General features: G+C 46.7%; 1 protein-coding gene across 1 annotated transcript; it reads right to left on the bottom strand.

Moving 5' to 3' along the window:
• Positions 1-800: 800 nt before the first annotated feature.
• On the bottom strand, positions 801-10,961 carry SLC19A2 (solute carrier family 19 member 2). The gene is made up of 6 exons (XM_074897690.1): positions 10,770-10,961; positions 10,066-10,671; positions 6,819-7,041; positions 3,100-3,292; positions 1,605-1,746; positions 801-1,383 (listed from the first exon to the last, which is right to left on the bottom strand). Exons 1-6 carry the CDS (start codon positions 10,959-10,961, stop codon positions 1,258-1,260), a joined length of 1,482 nt encoding a protein of 493 aa, XP_074753791.1. The 3' UTR covers positions 801-1,257.
• Between the last annotated feature and the right edge of the window lie 6,989 nt (positions 10,962-17,950).

Raw genomic sequence — 17,950 nt, 5'->3', positions numbered from 1 at the left:
ATTCCCTCCCCGTGCTGAAAAAATTTGGAAAAAATAAATTATTCTTAAAAAAAAAAAAAAGGTGTGAGGCAAGTCCCAAATTGCTTAGACAATAAAAGAACTGCCCACTCCAAACATTCATTGTCCTGCTTAGGTGCAAAGAAGAGGTAGAACTAGTGGCCAGAGACCCACCAAAAGCATAAAGGCATTTTAAAACAAGAGGAAAATCTGACAGACCAGAAATCAGCATTTTTCAAAGCCTCAGGTAGTCATCCTGCCAACTACTGTAACTGAAGGTGTCTATTTAGTCACCAGAGTCATGATTCTTCAAGGTCAAAGAATAGCTTAAAAATCTGCAAGACACCTTCCTTCTCAGTGCTATACTAAAATCCACCATCCCACCAAAACAGCCCAGCTCCCAGGGTTGTGAGGCAGTGACTCCTGTGATCACAGGAATCTGCAGTCCTAGAAGACAAAGGCAAAGATGTCCAAGGGTCCCTTGGATTAGTATTTTCTCTACTTAAACTCCAACCTTCCTCTTCAGCTTTACAGCCCCTTGGGCACTGGCCTACACAGTACAAGTAGTGCTGCTGATTGATAGCCAATTCACCAGTGTCACAAGTTGCCCCAGGACAGAGTTCAGTTGTTGGGGAAGCACCATGATCAGCTATGGTAAAACTCTGGCAGCAGGGGTGACAGCCAGGAGCAGCAGAAACAGTACAAGCAACTCAAGGAAGCATGTGCATGTGCAGGAACGTTAATTGTACTCATTCTCAAAACGGAGCATCCAGCACCACGGGGCAGCCACAGCGAGAGCCACACTGTGGAGCACAGGCCTAAGGCCACCTCCTGTCCCAGGCCTGGGGCTGCCCAAAGAGAGGTCTGTTTGTGTGCCCTCACTTCTGCCCTGCAGCAGCACCTCAGCGACAGAAGAGCAGCAGTTGACCAGACAATCATGAAGCTGCCTTCTCCATGGCAGCCTCCAGATACACACAGCCTTAGACTAAAGCCTCCCAAGGCTTTCATTCTTTGAGAAAACTTGCTGTTCTTTGCTGCACATCCCATATATGCAACAGAAGAACAAAAGGCATTTTAGAAAGAAGATATTTGTTCTTACTTACGTAAGAGCTAATACATTTACCTTCTAAAATGTGCTACTAATACAGTATAAATATGGATCAAAGACCATTAAGGTGACTGCCTTGGGAAGAAAAGGCAGAGATTAAAAACCAGACCTATATCTTCATAGGTAGCAACCAAAAGTCTTCACTTGGTGCACTACTGGCTTTCAGGAGATCTGCTTTGCATCTGCTCTTGTCTTCTGTAAGCTTTCACAATACTGTATATGCCACTGCCCAAGAACACCAGCGAGATGGCCACAAAGTAAGAGGCATAAATCATGAACTGCAGAGAAGGGGAGAGAAAGTAAAAAAGCAAGTGGTTAAACTAAGCAGTTACCAAATTTGTAAGAAGGTTAATACACAAGCTTCCTTCCTCTTCTAAAATATCAGCAATCAATGATTATGTCTGTCAAACCCCTGACCCAGAAGCAGGTAGCTGAGAAGCTTTACAGCTTGGTTTACCTTCCTCCCTCCCATCTGTACAGTTAAGAGAGCCCATCATACCTGGGTGAAGATGTCCAAACCCAGCCCACTGGCATCCACAACAATCAAAGTGAGCAGAGTCTGAAGTGCTAAGGCAATGAAAGTATTGACCCCAAATACCAGGGCGTACCGCTCCACGCTGAGATTTGTAGCGATCTGGAACCTGGAAAGAAAGGGATGACCAGAAATGTAAGGACAGGGAAAAAGCAGGGAAATGCAAAAATAGGAGGAACATCTGTGCACAAGACGACTATGCAACTTGAAGAGTTACATAGACTGGTCTGGTATTTTCCACAGCTAAGATACTTTGCACTAATAGAGTACTTTTCTAAACAGGATCATGAGACAGACCAGCACAGAAGCTAAAAGACCCACAGACACATGTAAAAAGCTTAAAAACCAAACCAAATGAAAAAAACACTTTGGGAGCTCTGTGGGTTTCACCCTCATTGAAGCAGGCCTCCTGTCCGATGCAGCTAAAGGGTCTTGTCACACAGAGACGATCCAATCCACTCTGATCCCAGAGAGCTGTTGGCAATCTCAAAGCGTCAGCCTACTGCACTGTGGTCTATAACCTCCTGCATCCTTCACAAAATCACAGTATCACCTCAGTTGGAAAAGCCCTTGAAGCTCCTCCAGCCCAACCATGAACCTCACCCTGACCGTTCCCAACTCCACCAGATCCCTTAGTGCTGGGTCAACCCGAGAGGGCCAACCCCGGATCCCCGAATCCAGGGATGGGGACTCCCCCCCTGCCCTGAGCAGCCCATTCCAACGCCCAACAACCCCTTCTGCAAAGAAATACTTCCTAAGAGCCAGTCTGACCCTGCCCTGGCGCAGCTTGAGGCCATTCCCTCTTGGCCTGGCGCTGGCTCCTTGGCTCAAGAGACTCATCCCCCCTCTCTGCACCCTCCTTTCAGGGAGCTGTAGAGGGCCAGGAGGTCTCCCCTCAGCTTCCTCTTCTCCAGACTAAACCCCCCCAGTTCCCTCAGCCACTCCCCATCAGACCTGTGCTCCAGACCCTGCACCAGCTCTGTTGCCCTGGTTAGAAAGTTACCAGTTTCAGCATCACCCTTCATATCGTGCTTGAGCTGTCTTGTAGAGATTATGCATGTGCAGTTCAACAACAGCTGTGTTTTCCTCCCAAAAGTGACAGATAACATTGAAGTTTTCCCTCCTTACAGGTTAGGGAAAGTTGACACTTCAACACAGACAAAGCATTGTCCTCTCCTCAGCAGTTAACACTCGCTCCAGCCATGTTTATGAAAAACATTCCCCTGGCAAGCAGCACTATCTAATATTTAGAAGTAGTTACTTCAGTGTCATAAGACTTTTACACTCAGGCAGACTATCAGTGAAATATATCTCTGTGCCAGTGTCCAACCTGAACCACAACACAAACCCTTGCAACAGATTTCCAAATTCCTGGCAGGGGATAATATCGTTACACAGCAAATATACCAGCTTTCACACCAGCTGTAACCTTGAGAGCAATGTACTTTAAAAAGATACTCACGTTGCTATCGTGATTAGCAGCATGTAGATGATTCTGAAGACAACATAGGATGCATAGCACACCCAGATGTTACGAACTGTGTCCATGATATATACAGCAGCAGCAATAAGGAAGGAGAACAGGGCAAGTGCCACTTCACCCCACATCGCCCAGGATGTTTTTATGTGACCCACAACGAACACTGCAACAGCTCCTGTGAGGGGAAGGAAAGCATAACTGTTAGTAATTGCAACTGGAGCAATTTGGAGACTGTATTAGGAGCTGTATAGCTCCTATATAGGCAAATGTGATTGACATGGGGGACACTAACATGCACACCTTAGCAGCTCTCCTTCCTGACCTCTCCCTCACCTGGAACCCTGCCGTAAACTCCCATTCACTTTTACAGGAATAGAGGAGAAAAAAAAAAAAAAAAAAAAAAGGTCAATGCTGCTGCCTGCCTCTGAAGTCTCCTCCCTGGCTTCAGACACAACAGGCCCAGGACTCAGACCACTGCTGCTCAGTCCTCTGTGCCTGGCTGTAGCAGTGTTGTCAGCTGGGCTCCAGAGAAATGCAAACCCTGGCTCTCAAAGGCACTCAGCTAATTATTCTGTGGCACTTTAAGGGGGATAGGAGGGAGGAAGACAATACCCACTTTGATAAACAGCTGTTAGAGCTCTCTCCCAGGAGGCAGAAAAACCTACATTTGCTGTCATCCTCATGCTGGGCTGTAAGAGTAAGAGCAAGCAGAGATCCAAATCCACGTCTCCTGGGATGCAGCCTAATCCCAAACTACAATCACGCACTGTTGATTGCACAAGAACAATCCTTTATAACCAGAACAGGTTTGTAACTGCTATTGGATTTTACAAAGGGGGGATAGAGAGAAAAAGACAGATCACAAGATGGAAAGAGATATTTTATGCAGCTCAACAAGCAGACAAGGTGTGTTTCATGCACTATCACAGTTTTAACTACTGAGAAGCCCAAATACATATTGTATTAAAAGAAAATTCTCATTTGAAGTAGGCCTTGTTCTGCAAACAAGCCAAATAGCAGCTAACAGCATAACGATGCTGCTGTACACAGCAAACTAGAAAAACAGCATACTGACAAAGGGAGGTTTACTGGAGATTTCTGAAAAACAGGATTGTTTTCAGCATTTGACCACTGTACAGAAGTGCTACAGTGCAGCATCTAAGGTCTTTGTAGCCCTCAGCTGGCCTTCTTAGAAATCCTACAAGCACATGAAGACTCCTTCTGTACCATCTGTGTGTACAAGCCTACAACCCTGTCAGACCGCACATCAATCTTGCAGACTAGTGAAGAAAGTAGCTATGCCAAGGGAAAAGAATTTATTTCCCCTCACTAAATTCTTCTTTCCAGTCCCAGCTGTGACACCACCCAACTGACATTTTGCTCCTTGTAAGTCTGTCTCCCCCAGCAGTAAAACCCTGAGATGCAAAAAGAAGCTAATTCCTAAAGCCTTCTCTCTACTGTCTCAGCAATTCTGAAATTTGGGAACAGAGATGACTCTCTGGGGATCTCACAGCAACTCATGAAGTTGTGCTCCCCAATGTCTCAAGGCCGTATCAGCCTGACACCTGATTATGACAGTACAGACAATCTGTGTCCTGCAATGAGACAGCTACCACTGATCCAGTGGTTTCACAACCCAACCTGATAGGGTTGCCACATTCCCAAGAAGGTGCAGGGATGCAGCTTAACAGTCAGTTGATCTCACTAGAAGGAATTTATCTTGCCCAGGACAGGAAGCTGACAGCCACATGAGTCACCAAGCTCAACTTCTGCAGGGCAGCACAGGTAGAGGCAGGGATGGCAACAGCATCTTACACAAAGGTTGCCAATCATTGCTCATGACGGAGCACAGAATGACTGAGAGACATGAAAATGGCAAATCACCTCCGTGATGCACCAGGAAAGGTATTTCTAGTAAAGGGAGAAGAGTGAACAGTATATTCTTCTACAAGCCTGAGGCCTCACCGAATAAAGCTGAGTGTAGCTCTAGTCATCCACCTCCACAAAGAATCCAATTCAAACCATGTTTGGTGCAAAGAGAGGCTAGTAAGATGACAAAGTGAACAAAGAACTTAACTTTATCAAAGAGCTAGAAAAACTTGGCTTCTTTGGCTCAGAGCAACAATTTTGTGCTAAAATGAAACCTTAGCATGACATCAGAGATAAATAAACTGCTTATTAATAAATCCAAACTGGAAATCAGAAGTAGTTAGAGCATTTGAACTAGTGCCTAGGAATCGGGTAACTGGATGCTCAGCCTTAACAGGTCTCTTTCAGTCCTGTTACACACTTCAAATTTTTAGCTGAAATTAGTACTGCACTAAACTTTACTTGTTCCAAGCAATGAATCTGTGTCAACCAGAAGGATTTTTTTGGCTCTGTCTTTTGATCAGTTCAGGGACAGAGGCTATTTTGCCTTCAGAAAACATCACTCAAAACGATTCAACCATTTATTAAAATGATACTAGAGGGAAAAAATCAAAACAAGAAACTAAAAACTTAGTTTTACATGAGTTTAGTGCCAACCACCTTTCCTTCGAATAGATCCATTATTCACACACCTTGAAATAAAAGATGTTCATAATAAAGTTTGAAGAATACTCCTTTTTTTTTTTTTTTTAATCTGCTGATATTTGGCCATGCTATGGGTCTTCTTTCCCTTGATACCATTCTTCTCCTTCCTGGGACCAAGGCAAGATGGTTGAGGAAGCTAAGCCAAACAAGAAATAAGAGCCACAGCATCCAGCTAGAGTGGAGGAACAGTGTATGACTGCATGCTATTGAAGTGCAGGTTTAGCTCACCAAAGATGATTTAACAGCCAAAGCCTTCAGAATCAAGTTGCTGACAGTTTCAAACCCAACTAACAATAGGTGGTAGACCAGCTTTTAGAACTATAAACCAGCCACGGCTTCACACTGAACTCCAAGAGGGAGCTCAGCATGCCCAAGAAAGTACTGCACCTTCCTTGTTTGTGCACCTTGGTTTCTTTTACCCTCAAGTAGGTGATGTCCTACAGATGGTGGAACAATAACTCCATCAAAGAAAAGGAACCTACTGCAGCAGCACCTAGAAAGCCTCTGTGAGGGTATTTTAGCTCTATTAAAAAGGTATTGTCCGGGTTCTGGTAATGGAACAGTATTAAACAACTTAACAAACAAAATGTTTGTGTTGACTGACCTACCTGTCCCTTTCAATTCAAGCAACTTCTTTCATCTTAATAGCTTTTCTGTTTAACAGTGCTGAAATGACTAAATGTGGCTCACTGCATGCTGCGTGTGTACAGGAAACCTTTATCCATTCCCTTTGCTGCCAGAGGGGAAAAAAGCAATAAACCCATAGCACCCTTAGTCTGAGCTCGAGTGGTTAAAACAAGCATAACCCTACTGCCATAGCGACAGCCAAGGACAGACAGTCAGCCACATGCCTGGAGCCTTCTGCCAAATCTCTCAGGATGCAGATTGGCTTGGGAGGCTCCCTTAAACACCTACGTACTAGATTACAAGAACTAGAGCTGCGTGCAGCAGCTAACTCAACGCTGAGCACCATACCTGTGCACGTCAGGGGACACCCACCCCAAATGCCGGCGTTGCCTCTCCAGCATGCTTGGGGAAACATAAGGCGCTTCCAAATTGGGCTCTGGTGACCTTGAGAGACACAAGACATTTCTCACAGCAGAGCAGGAGCTACGCCAGAAGCTTACCTAGCAGCGTCGAGGCTGCCTCCACAGCACCATTGTAGATCTCTGTGCTCTGAGAAGGCAGCACCATCTCCCACAGGCCCTGAGCATAGTTGATGACCTGGAAGTAGCCACAGGTGGACAGTGCCCACCACACAGACCAGCAGAGCATGGTCTGGGAGGAGTAGCACTGCAGAAGGTCCTGCCAGAGATCTTTGAGCACTTTTACGATGTCTACTTTCTGCTTCTGCATAGATTAGAGAAGGAAGGGGAGAGAAATGTTAGTCTTTGTTTATAAACACTTCACACTGCTCCACAAAATCAGCCCTTTCCATTAGTCAGATCACTGGTGAGTGACAGTACCACTCTTGGACACAAACCTTCACAGAGTAATAAATAAAAAGCTTGCCCATCCCATGGCCTCAGCAGCTGGTCCCTACCCTAGCCAGGGCCATCCCCTTACGTGCAGAGGAAGGGTTAAGTCCCAAGCACTCCTCGATCTCTGGTTCTCAAGCAGAGAGCAGTAACTGCTCGATGTTGGAAGTACTATGTGAGGAACTGAAGGGCACCAGAGCAAAGAGACACGGGAGAACAGGACATGATACCTGCTTTGACAAGACAGGATCATTCAAATCATGAAGGCAAAAAGTATCACTGGCACTTTTAAGTCCTAATCAACCAAATTCAACCAAATTTGGTTGGGCAGAGAACATGAAAACCACCAGGTAAGTATATTTCCCCACAAATAAGTTGATTTTCTTTAGTACTAGCATTCAGGGATTATAAATATTCAAGAAAGCAAACTCACTATGCCATGTTCTACCCCGTTAATGTTCATCAAGGCTCTGAGAAGGTGAGAAATGTTGCCTGGAGACCTGAAAAGAGAAGCTACTTCCACTGGACACTGCTATCACAAACGGCAGTTCCTGTATATACAAGTGCTCTGACAAATAGCATGAGATGAAAATGAAACTTTCCCCTCCAAGTGTTTCTAGAAAAAGCATGAAAGGGGAAAGACCCATGAAGTGGTTTGAAAAAATTTGAAAATAAATCAGTTCTCGCAACAGGGGATAGCAACAAACAAAAATTGCTTTTTACTGACAGGCTGTCCTGTTCCTAACTGCCTTCCATCAACAGCAGCGGAAGAAACAAGCACATCTACGTTGTAGAAGAGCTGCTGATTACAGAGCCTTTGCAGTCAAGCAAGACCTTTCTTGCCTAAGTTAGAGCAACAGTCACTTCATGTGAGACTGGGCAGAGCCCCCAAGGCCCACCCAGCATCTCTAGCCCCTGCGAACTTGAATTCTCTGCAGGGAAACACACAGTACTGCCACAGTGCTGAGTTATTGCATGCTGTGCCGTTGCACGTCCAGTTTCAGCGCAGTTTCCAGACAGCAGCAGCAACTTTGGGCTCTTGGCTGTATGCCCTTTCCCTGGGGGCACTGTGCAGTGTGTGCCTGGGAAAGCGTCTTCTCGAAGAACAATAAAAACCATTTTAAGATGTTGCTACTAAAACCCCCTAAGCCCACAGCCTAACTCTGTACTGAACTCCCTTTTTTTCCACCCCTTCAAGTGTCACTGATTTCTAAGCATCATTATTAAACACAACACGGTGCTTTGCCAAAGGCAAAATGCTTGCTCTGCACATGGACACCATTCCTCCAAAGCCCAGCAGAACAACTCGGGAAGAAGTCAGCTGGTGGCCACACGACTTTAGCAACACAGGTGGTTTCATGTGAAGGTCAAGTTTAGGCACAGGAGAAGCAAGGAAAGGAACTGTCACACATGCTGCAAAAAACTGATTTGGCACATTCAACCCAAGCATGTGCCTGACAAAGCCAGAAAGGTCCATCCACCCTCCCACCACCTGGCAGCGTTTCTTCAGTACAATTATAAAGCCATTCATTTATGTTCGTGAAAGACGGCTGTTGTCACCTTGTAACAAGAATTATCATCACATGCCAATGCTTCTCAGCTTTTAGCACCTGGTATAATTGAACTCAGGGGAGAGTTATGCAAATGCACTTGCTCCTTTTTGAAAAATTTTCCACCATCAGGTTGGAACCACCCTTGCTCTCACAGGATGGGAGTAAGATAAACAAAAGGGGCAGGTAAGTTATATTAATATTTTAGTCATTATTGGCACAAAATTTGTCTTGTTTAATAAATACCCTTCGGCATGCAAGTATGGTTAAAAATATTTTTGCTCACACGAGATCGTGCTCGATGGGGCAGGATTAGGTCCCTGGAATGTTAATGCTTTTAATTCCCAGCTGTAGCTGGAAAATCTAAGAGAGTCCCCAGATGCTGCCCCCCCACCCTGACCCAGCTAACTTGCTAAGTGAAACAACCATTAGCTGACTAAACCAACAGCCGTGCTTACGTCCTGGCTTGTTCTCAGACCGAGCACAAGCTCCTCCTGACCCCGGGGCAAGGCTGACCTCTCCCCCAGGGCCTCAAAACCCCCGGACCCCACAGGCGTGGCAGAGACCAGTGCCCAGCAGGCAACTACACACACACATCAGGCTTCAAAACTGGAGGCTGCTCACTCGTCACCTCGCAGGACATAACACGTTCCACCACCAGACAAGGGCACCTACACGTTTGTTTCCACACAAGTGACTTTGTTAGAGGTTACGTAGCCCACAAAAACCACAAATCAGGGCACTACCCTGGTGCTCTCGTGGGCTGCATTAAGCTGTTATTATGTACAGGCGTTTTCTGCAATCTATCCAGATTCTGCCTCTCTAACTCACCAATGTCAGCCTGTAAGTGCTCTCTCAAGGACCATTGCAGTTTCCTTCCTGGACCAGTTTCCTTCCAGGATCATAAGATAAAACTGAATTACTACACAGCTTACTACTGCACAACTTGCACAACAGTTAAAGCAACAAGTGTTTTCAGAACCCCAGTGCAGGAAGAACTACCTCTTTTCTGCAAGTCACAGGGTGCATCCAGAAGCACACACACACAAGATTTTTAGTGCCCCAAAGATGTCCCTTGCTTTGCAGCGTTGAATGCCAATTTGATGCTGTTTAATCGCAGCCTTGGGAGGCATGCAGAGCAATTTCAGAAAAAGGAGCAGCCTAGCATGTTCAATCAGTAAAAGGCAGCCAGGAATAAGTTTTCCTGTGCCATAAATAAGGAAGCGGGATAAGCAAAGGGATACATTTTGCTGTTGGATATTACAACTCTACTGCTGCATACATATATATGCATGACCACATCAGCATTGCATCTTCTACTTGTGTAAATCCAGGGCACAGCTCACCTGTTTCTCTGCTGAAGGAACGTCCCCGTTTAAGGGAACTTTTGTCTCATCCTCCCAACCGGGTGCCCTCTGCACACTGGGATGATCTTGGACAGCTGAGCCATTTTTACAGTCCATGACCTTCATTTCCCAACCGAGCTGCTGACTTGAGACGTTGTGAAAGAAAAGGCTCTTCTGTGGCATAGGCAGGAACCACGCTGTGCCAAAGGCAATGGATATGCTGGTTAAGGAGATAACGTTCAAGCTGAAGAGGGACCATCCTGCCACCGACACCAGGACCTGCCCAGAGACTGAGCCCACCGTGTAGCCCACCAGGGTGGCACTCCGGCAGTAGCTGGTGACTTTCTGGTACAGGTTGACATCGACGATGCTATAGATGTAGGAGTAATAGGCAATGTCGGTGGCAGTCCCCATCCCGTAGAAGAACTCGAGCAACTGGACAGCGCGCAGCCCCTGGGCATACAGCAGCATAAACCAGGTGATGATGAGGCTCAGGCCCTGCAGCAGGACCACGGGTTTATACCGCAGGTAGTCCGTGGCCAGGAACACCAGGAACAGCAGCGCCAGGTAGGAGTAAGTCCACACCGGGTAAATCTCGTTGAACACCTGAGGGTGGGAAAAAGACAGCGGTAACCCCCAGCCCCCACGGACCGCCGCGGAAACACAAACACAGACACTCAAGCGAGGGTGCGGGGCCGCCGTACCTGGGTCTCGGAAAGGTTTTTGTGCGGCCCCAGCAGGTACCGGGTGAGGAAGGGCTCCGAGGGCCGCACGCTGCAGAAGAAGCCGTACGCGCATAGAAGCCCGGTGGGCAGCGCCCAGCAGCACCCGCCGCCGCCGCCGCCGCCAGCCCGGGCGGAGCGCCGCGCCGGCCGGCCCCCCCGCGGCCCCGCCATGCCGGGCAGGGGCTGGTGGCGGGGGGGTGGCGGTCGGGTCGGCCTGTTCCCGGGTCACCTCCCGTCCCGTCGCCTCCCGCGGAGCTGCTCTTAAAGCCCATTGGCCGGCGCGCGGGAGGCGGGTCTGCGCGCTGCCCTCCGATTGGGCGCCACCGCCTCCTCTCGGCACGGCGGCCAATGGGAAGCAAGTGTGCGCGGCGGGGGGGCGGTGCCGCGGCTGTGGGAGGGGCCGCCGGAGCCGGAGCGCTGCCCTGAGGGGGAGCGCAGCCTTTGCGGCCCCGGGGGTGGCCGGTGGAGGCGCCTCAGGGGAAGGGCCGGGACGTTTTTTTGGGGGGGGTGCGGGAATACACCCTCGGAGCTGACCGCGGAGAGCAAGACTGGCAGCCCTCTTGGTACGCGCAGCACTCACTGTACTGCTGAGGTTCCCCCTCAGTAGGTCGCTCTCCCCTCAGAATTTCTGATCTCCCTCTTGCCCCGACGGGCAGGGACGAACCTTTCCTGAAGGCCATTTCGACAAAGAGATCCTTCTCCCGCCGTGCTGTGCTTGATCTCTTTCCCAGCCCAAATGCACTCAGCGGCTGACCTCTGCCACATTCTTCCCTTTAGCAAGATATGAGCTGGAACCACTTCTGGGGTTTAATAAAAGCTGCACCTTTTGTCCAGTCAGAATAAATATTAGACAATATGATGGACGGTACACTGTTTGTTCATCAAAATCAGTGAAAAGACTGATGACTGAAAGGTGAACTGTCATATGAACTATTGCACATTATATAGAACTAACAGCAAGTGCTTAACTGAACTAACATGATAAAATGATACTGTGTAAAAAGTGAAAGAAAGGGGGAGGGGGGGCAACAAGAGAGAGAAGTGTCTGTACTTTATAAAGCATGAACAAGGACGTCCATAAATCTCCTTACTCAAGACCAGTAATGAGCCTAGACTGATAAGAGCACTGCAAGCTTGTAAAATCATCACATTCCAGGCAAAGGGTGAAAAGTACACTGTGAGGAGGACCTACAGCCTTCCTCCCAAAGACAACCTCCCATGATTTGAAGACCTCGACCCGTAATTTTCAGCAGCATCTGCGCAAGCGTAAAGGACTGATAAGCTAATTACCATACGAAGCGGGAGTAGGCAGGTTTAGGTAATGTATATGTATAGGCGTTTAATGAATATGCAATGCTTTGTAGTATAAAATTAAGACAAAATTCCTTGAGAGGTGCCAGCCGTTGTTGGAGCAGGAGACTCCCCGGCCGCCCAGCGCTGTTTTGCTTGTTGCCGCTTGCTAAATAAAACTCTGACTCAGCCAAATTTAAGAAGTCAGTTTATAACAAATTGGTGCCGTGACTCAGATCGCGGATTCCCGGCAGAGTCCCATACGGGGGAGGCGCCCTGCTGAATTTCAGCGGCCCCTGCCTGCGGACTGGTCTGCCGGAGCCCCGACCGATGAACCCTAAAATTTGGCAACAAGCAAAAGAACACCGGTTAACCCCATAATCTTTGTGCACGCAGTCCCGGACGAAGACGCACAAGGTTGCGTGAGTATAGGCTGGTTTCCCGTTCGGTTGGGGTTGGGTTGCCTGGAGCGTGGTGTGTGAGACGCCCAGCAGGGCGAAGCGAGTGCGGACCCCTCGGTAGTGCGGTTCCCATATCCCACGAGGGACTGGGCCATGAAAAGGGGGAGTAAATTGTGTGAGTGTGTGCAGACGCTCCAGAAGATGGGACAGAAGAAGAGCAAGCCTTCTGATCCCATGGGTGGTGTGGGAACCCAGGTGAGGTACCCTCAGATGCCACCGGATAGCTCTTTAGGATTGATGTTAAATAATTGGGAAAATTACCCCTTCTAGGCGGGGTAAGGACAAAGTAAAAATGATTTATTATTGTATAGAGGTTTGAGAAGGTAAACAAATCAGGGGCGACCATCCCTATTGGCTTGGTTTTGGGTCCTTTGAAGAGTGGGTCTGCCAAACTTTAAACATTTATGTACACCAGAGGAGGCTAAATCCTCTAATATGAGGGAATAACCTTGCTGATCAAAAGGCAAAAAGAACAGCTCTGTTAGATGCCTTAGACCGGAGGGGGGAAAAAAAAAATTTAAAAATTCACCTCATGGTCTGAAAAAGAGATGAATGAACAAGAAACCTGCAACCGGACAGATCTTAGCTCTGTTCCGGATAGTGAACAGGAATTTACAAGTCTGACAAAATCAGCAGCCAGACCATTGCATCCAACAAAGGATATAGAGATAAGCCGAGAAATTTATTACCCCGAAAATGAGGGGGCAAATTTAAGACCATTAATTAAAACGGAGACCACCGAGGGTCAGGGTGGAAAAGCTCCACAAGTCACCTTGCGGTCTACACCATACCCAGCGACTGAGCTTGCAAAAATTCAGGAGAAATATACCAGACAAGCTCAAGAAACTGGGACTCAGTATGTGTGGAGGGTATCTTTGACTGGTGGCGACTGAATTTTGTTATCAGGAGATGAGGCCCAGGGGTACTGGGGGCCAGAGGTTTTCTTAGTTACTTGACGACCAGAGAGAGCCATGGTCGTTAACTCAACAAGCTGCTTATTGGGCTGGGAGTCTGGACCCCTTGGAAAGGAGGGATCCAGTATGTATTGAGACCCCAGCCATAAATCATTTGACTGAAAGTCTGCAGAAGGCTGCTTTTCTCCAATTAATGCATGACAGGCGTTTGGTTCCGCAGCAGCCTGCCCTGATGCTAATAATTGGTAGTCCCGATCAAATGACTCCCCTGATTCGGGGTTTGCCAGAGTCTTTGAAATCACATGCAATACAATTACAAGATGGTTTGCGGAATGCATTAGCCTCACAAGGGGGGAGACGGGCAGGGGGGAGAGCCCATGACTTGGGGAGAGATAGCTCAGGACTTAATAAATTATGGCCGGACAATAGGCCTTATCAGGGGAACGGGTAAACCTAAGCCCTCCTTACACAGAATGGAAAAGCAGGAAAATCTGTCCCCTTCCCCTCCACAAGTTTTAAGAGCAAAGAGAAACCTCTTGTGGACTGAGGGAATGAGACAGGGGATTCCCTGAGAGTTAATGGATAGTTTGCCTACTACAGTTTTAGAAAAGCTCATTCGAGCCTGGAAAGGCAGAAGGAAGCTGCCCCCCACCCGAGCCGAAGCAGACCTTTCAGATGAAGGGAGGGACAGAACTGAAAACTAACGAGATGGTGGTAATTGCTTCACAAACACCAACTGCCTCTGAAGAGGACTTGATTGATTTAGGGTGAGAAACTGGACATGCCATCCCCAGTGAGCCGGGGGATGGCAGGTGGGTCCATTTAAGGAGGCTCACAGAAAATACTAAGGGAGACTTGTTGATTACTTTTCCACTCGGCTCCCTTAAAACTCCAGTTACATTTCTAGCAGATACGGGTGCTCAGGTCTCAGCACTCCAAACTGATATTACCAAGCGGAATGGCATAATCGCTGGCAAAAAGTGTATTTGAGTTACAGATGTTTTCAGAGACTCTAAGCCACTGCCGACTCCTCGGGTGAAATGCTGGTTACCTGGGAATGAAACTGCAACAGAAACTACTATAATTCTGGGAAATTTTCCCACAAATATCCTGGGACTTGACCTATTAAAGGGACAAGCCTGGGTAGATTCAAAAGGAAGAAAATGGAAATTTGGGTCCCTAACTGCCTCCATAAGACTTTTACAGCAAGCGCCTGCACTTCCTCCTTCTAAAATTGTTAAAGTGAAACCTTACGCCTTACTATTGTGTGCCAGGGAGGAGATTGCTCTGGTAACAGCAGAGCTGCAGGAACAAGGGATAATCATTCCAAGTCACTCACCCTATAATTCCCCAGTGCGGCCAGTCCATAAACCTAAGGGAAAGTGGCAACTGACAGTTGACTATTGGCAATTATATGCCAGTACAGGTCCTCTAACAGCTGCAGTACCTAACATAGCTAAACTGATTGCAATACAGGAGGCAGACAGATATGGCTTTGCCTTTATATGGGAAGGTGTGCAATTTATTTTTACATATCTCCCCCAGGGATACTGCCATCCACTGACCATTGTTCATTATATACTAGTGCAGGAGCTTGCTCAAATCCCTCCTAGGAAAGGGGTCAAGATATATCGATATATTGATGATGTTCTGACTGGTGGCTCTGATCCTGCTGCAGTGAGACAGACCCAGTCAGGAAATCATCCTGCTCACCTCGGGAGCCTTCACCTTTCCCAACTGCACAAGAATACCCAGGAGATTCAGACTCCCCACCAGATTCCCCGAGGGAGCAAAGAAGAGTAACCCAGAGTCAGACTAGAGCAGGACAAGGCAACAGCAACTTGTACCCCCTAAGGGAAGTTGCAATGGGTGGACCCTAACCAGGTATGGGTTACGTGACAGTCCCTCTTAATTCAGGGGACATCAGAGAATTTAAGAAGGAAATGGGGAATTTGTTGGAGGATCCCCTAGGTGTGGCAGAATGGGTGGATCAGTTTTTAGAACCAAATATTTATACCTGGAATAAAATGCAAGCCATAATAGCTATATTATTCACTGCTGAAGAAAGAGACATGATCAGAAGGGCTTGAATAAGAATCTGGGAACAACAACATCAGCAGGGCCCGGCAACAGATATGAAATGGCCTCTAATTCGACCTAATTGGAATAATCAGGATGAAATTGATAGAGGCCATATGCAAGACCTGAGGATGATTATAGTCCAAGGTATAAAAGAATCAGTCCCTAGGGGACAGAATATTAATAAAGCATTTAATAAACAACAACAACAACAACAACAAAAAGATGAGACTCCAACAGAATGGCTAGAGAGGCTTTGTCGGAGTCTCCAATTGTATTCAGGGGTGAACCCTGCTACCCCGGTGGGACAGGCTCTGTCAAAAACACAGTTTGTGGCAAAGTCCTGGGTGGATATTAGAAAGAAATTAGAAAAAGTAGAAGAATGGCAGGAGTAAGGATTAGATGAATTATTGAGGGAAGCAGACTAGAATTCTAGTAGCTGCGGTCAGGGAAGGTCAAAAGGGAACAATAGCGGCAGTACGGTCCTGAGGGAAAGAAGACATTGGGACCAGAAGACTACTGCCACCATAGGGGATGAAGGAATTAAAGACAGTGGAGTGTTCTTACTGTAAAAAGAAGAGACACATGAAGAAAGATTGTAGGAAGAAGATACAGGATGAGCAGATGTTTAATGAAGATTAACGGGGTCAAGGGCTCTATGTACTGAGGACCCCGAAAGGAACAGAGCCCTTGATAAAATTAAAATTGAGTCCTCAGCATTAAGCAATGGTGCTTCTGGTAGACACTGGGGCTGAAAGATCAACAGTCCAACAATTGCCCCGAGGATGTGAAATTTCTTCGGAGAAAGTCCAAGTTGTCGGAGCAAAAGGAGAACCTTTTAAGGCTCCAGTCATAAAGAATGTACAGGTGAAATCAGAATGTAAATATGGTTTAGGATCCTTTTTGTTAGTTCCAGAAGCCGATCATAATTTATTAGGAAGAGAAATAAACAAACGAACTGTTACTAGGTTCCAGTAGTAGCAAACCCTCACATGCTATTAAGCCAATTGAACCCTGAACTTCAATGGTATAGTGTCATCGACCTAAAAGATGCATTTTTGGGCCTGCCTTCTTAAAGAGGAATGCAGAGATTGTTTTGCCTTTGAACGGGAGAACCCTGACACTCACAGGAAATTAAGATGTCCTAGGTTAAATGTTTACCTCTGGCCCTACTAAATATCAGAACCCAGCCTAAAACAGATACCAGAATATCGCCCTTTAAAATGTTATATAAAATGCCCTATGATCTAGAGATCCCCTTAGTTCACTCTAGACTGGAAGATGGATATTTAAAGGAGTATATTACTACTATAATGACTCGCCGTAATGAGTTAAGAAAGAAAGGAATGGTAGTGCAAAGACCACCACTAAATGTCACCATACACTCAATTAATCCCAGAGATAAAGTCCTGATTAGGACTTAAAAAGAATCATCTTTAACCCTTCAGTGGGAAGGACCTTTTCTTGTCTTACGACAGAAACTGCAATTTGAACAGCGGAACAAGGGTGGACTCATGCAAGCCAAGTGAAAGGACTGATCCCCAAGGAACTGTAAGAGACTACAGAGACCCCGGGGGACCTACGGCTCAAATTGCGCAAAAACAGACTGGATGAGTAAAACTGTGTTTTGTGATACCCCACATTATATTTGTTACCCGCTTGTATGTTTTAAATGCAAACTATGTAAAGGAAATTGGTGGGTTCATTGTAAGTGGCTATCCCCTAGGGATTGCTGCGACCAGTGCTACAAATCAGAAAGAGCTTTAACTGAACAAGCTCTAAAAATAGGAGTAACCATTGGTAAAATAATAGAAGACTCCGCAGTATAGTGGAAAATATTTGCAGAGGGAATAAATCTGGAAAATGGGTGTGTACATGCTAATGAACCCCAAAAGTTTATACCAGAAATTATGAGTAGTTTGCAGAAAGCAACTACCTCAAACACCTTACAGGGCACCTCAGGTGAAAGCAAAGCACTGGGAGGCCTATAAAATAAGGAGAGGGATAAGTGAGACCCCTGAAGAATACAACTGCTGCCATGAAGATGAAACACCTCGCTGCTCTCGGCAAAAGAGTAGGCGAAGGAGGCAGAGACGTAATGATGTGGGGCTGAAACTCCCAATCTCTCTATATTGACCAGGCCTCTCCAGGTAAACAAGAGGAGACTTCACCTCAGAGGGATCAAAGGCATGACACCCCAGATACTAAAGGAATAACACTTAAAGAAGGAGAAGTAAGACTTTTTAACCATACCAGGAACCCACCAATTATCTTAAGACTATGGATAGCGTTGTGGATAATTGTTTGGCTCATTTTTTTCCATAAATGTTGAAACAGGTAGGAATAACCCTCATAAGCCCTATAAATGGTCTTTGATACGATGGCAGAATCAACGAGTAATCCAGACGCAGGTAAC

This window comes from Athene noctua, chromosome 1, assembly GCF_965140245.1.
Source record: "Athene noctua chromosome 1, bAthNoc1.hap1.1, whole genome shotgun sequence".
In the NCBI taxonomy this organism is placed as follows: domain Eukaryota; kingdom Metazoa; phylum Chordata; class Aves; order Strigiformes; family Strigidae; genus Athene; species Athene noctua.
The sequence above is the reverse complement of the archived record's forward strand: the minus strand, read 5'-3'. Positions and strand labels throughout refer to the sequence as shown.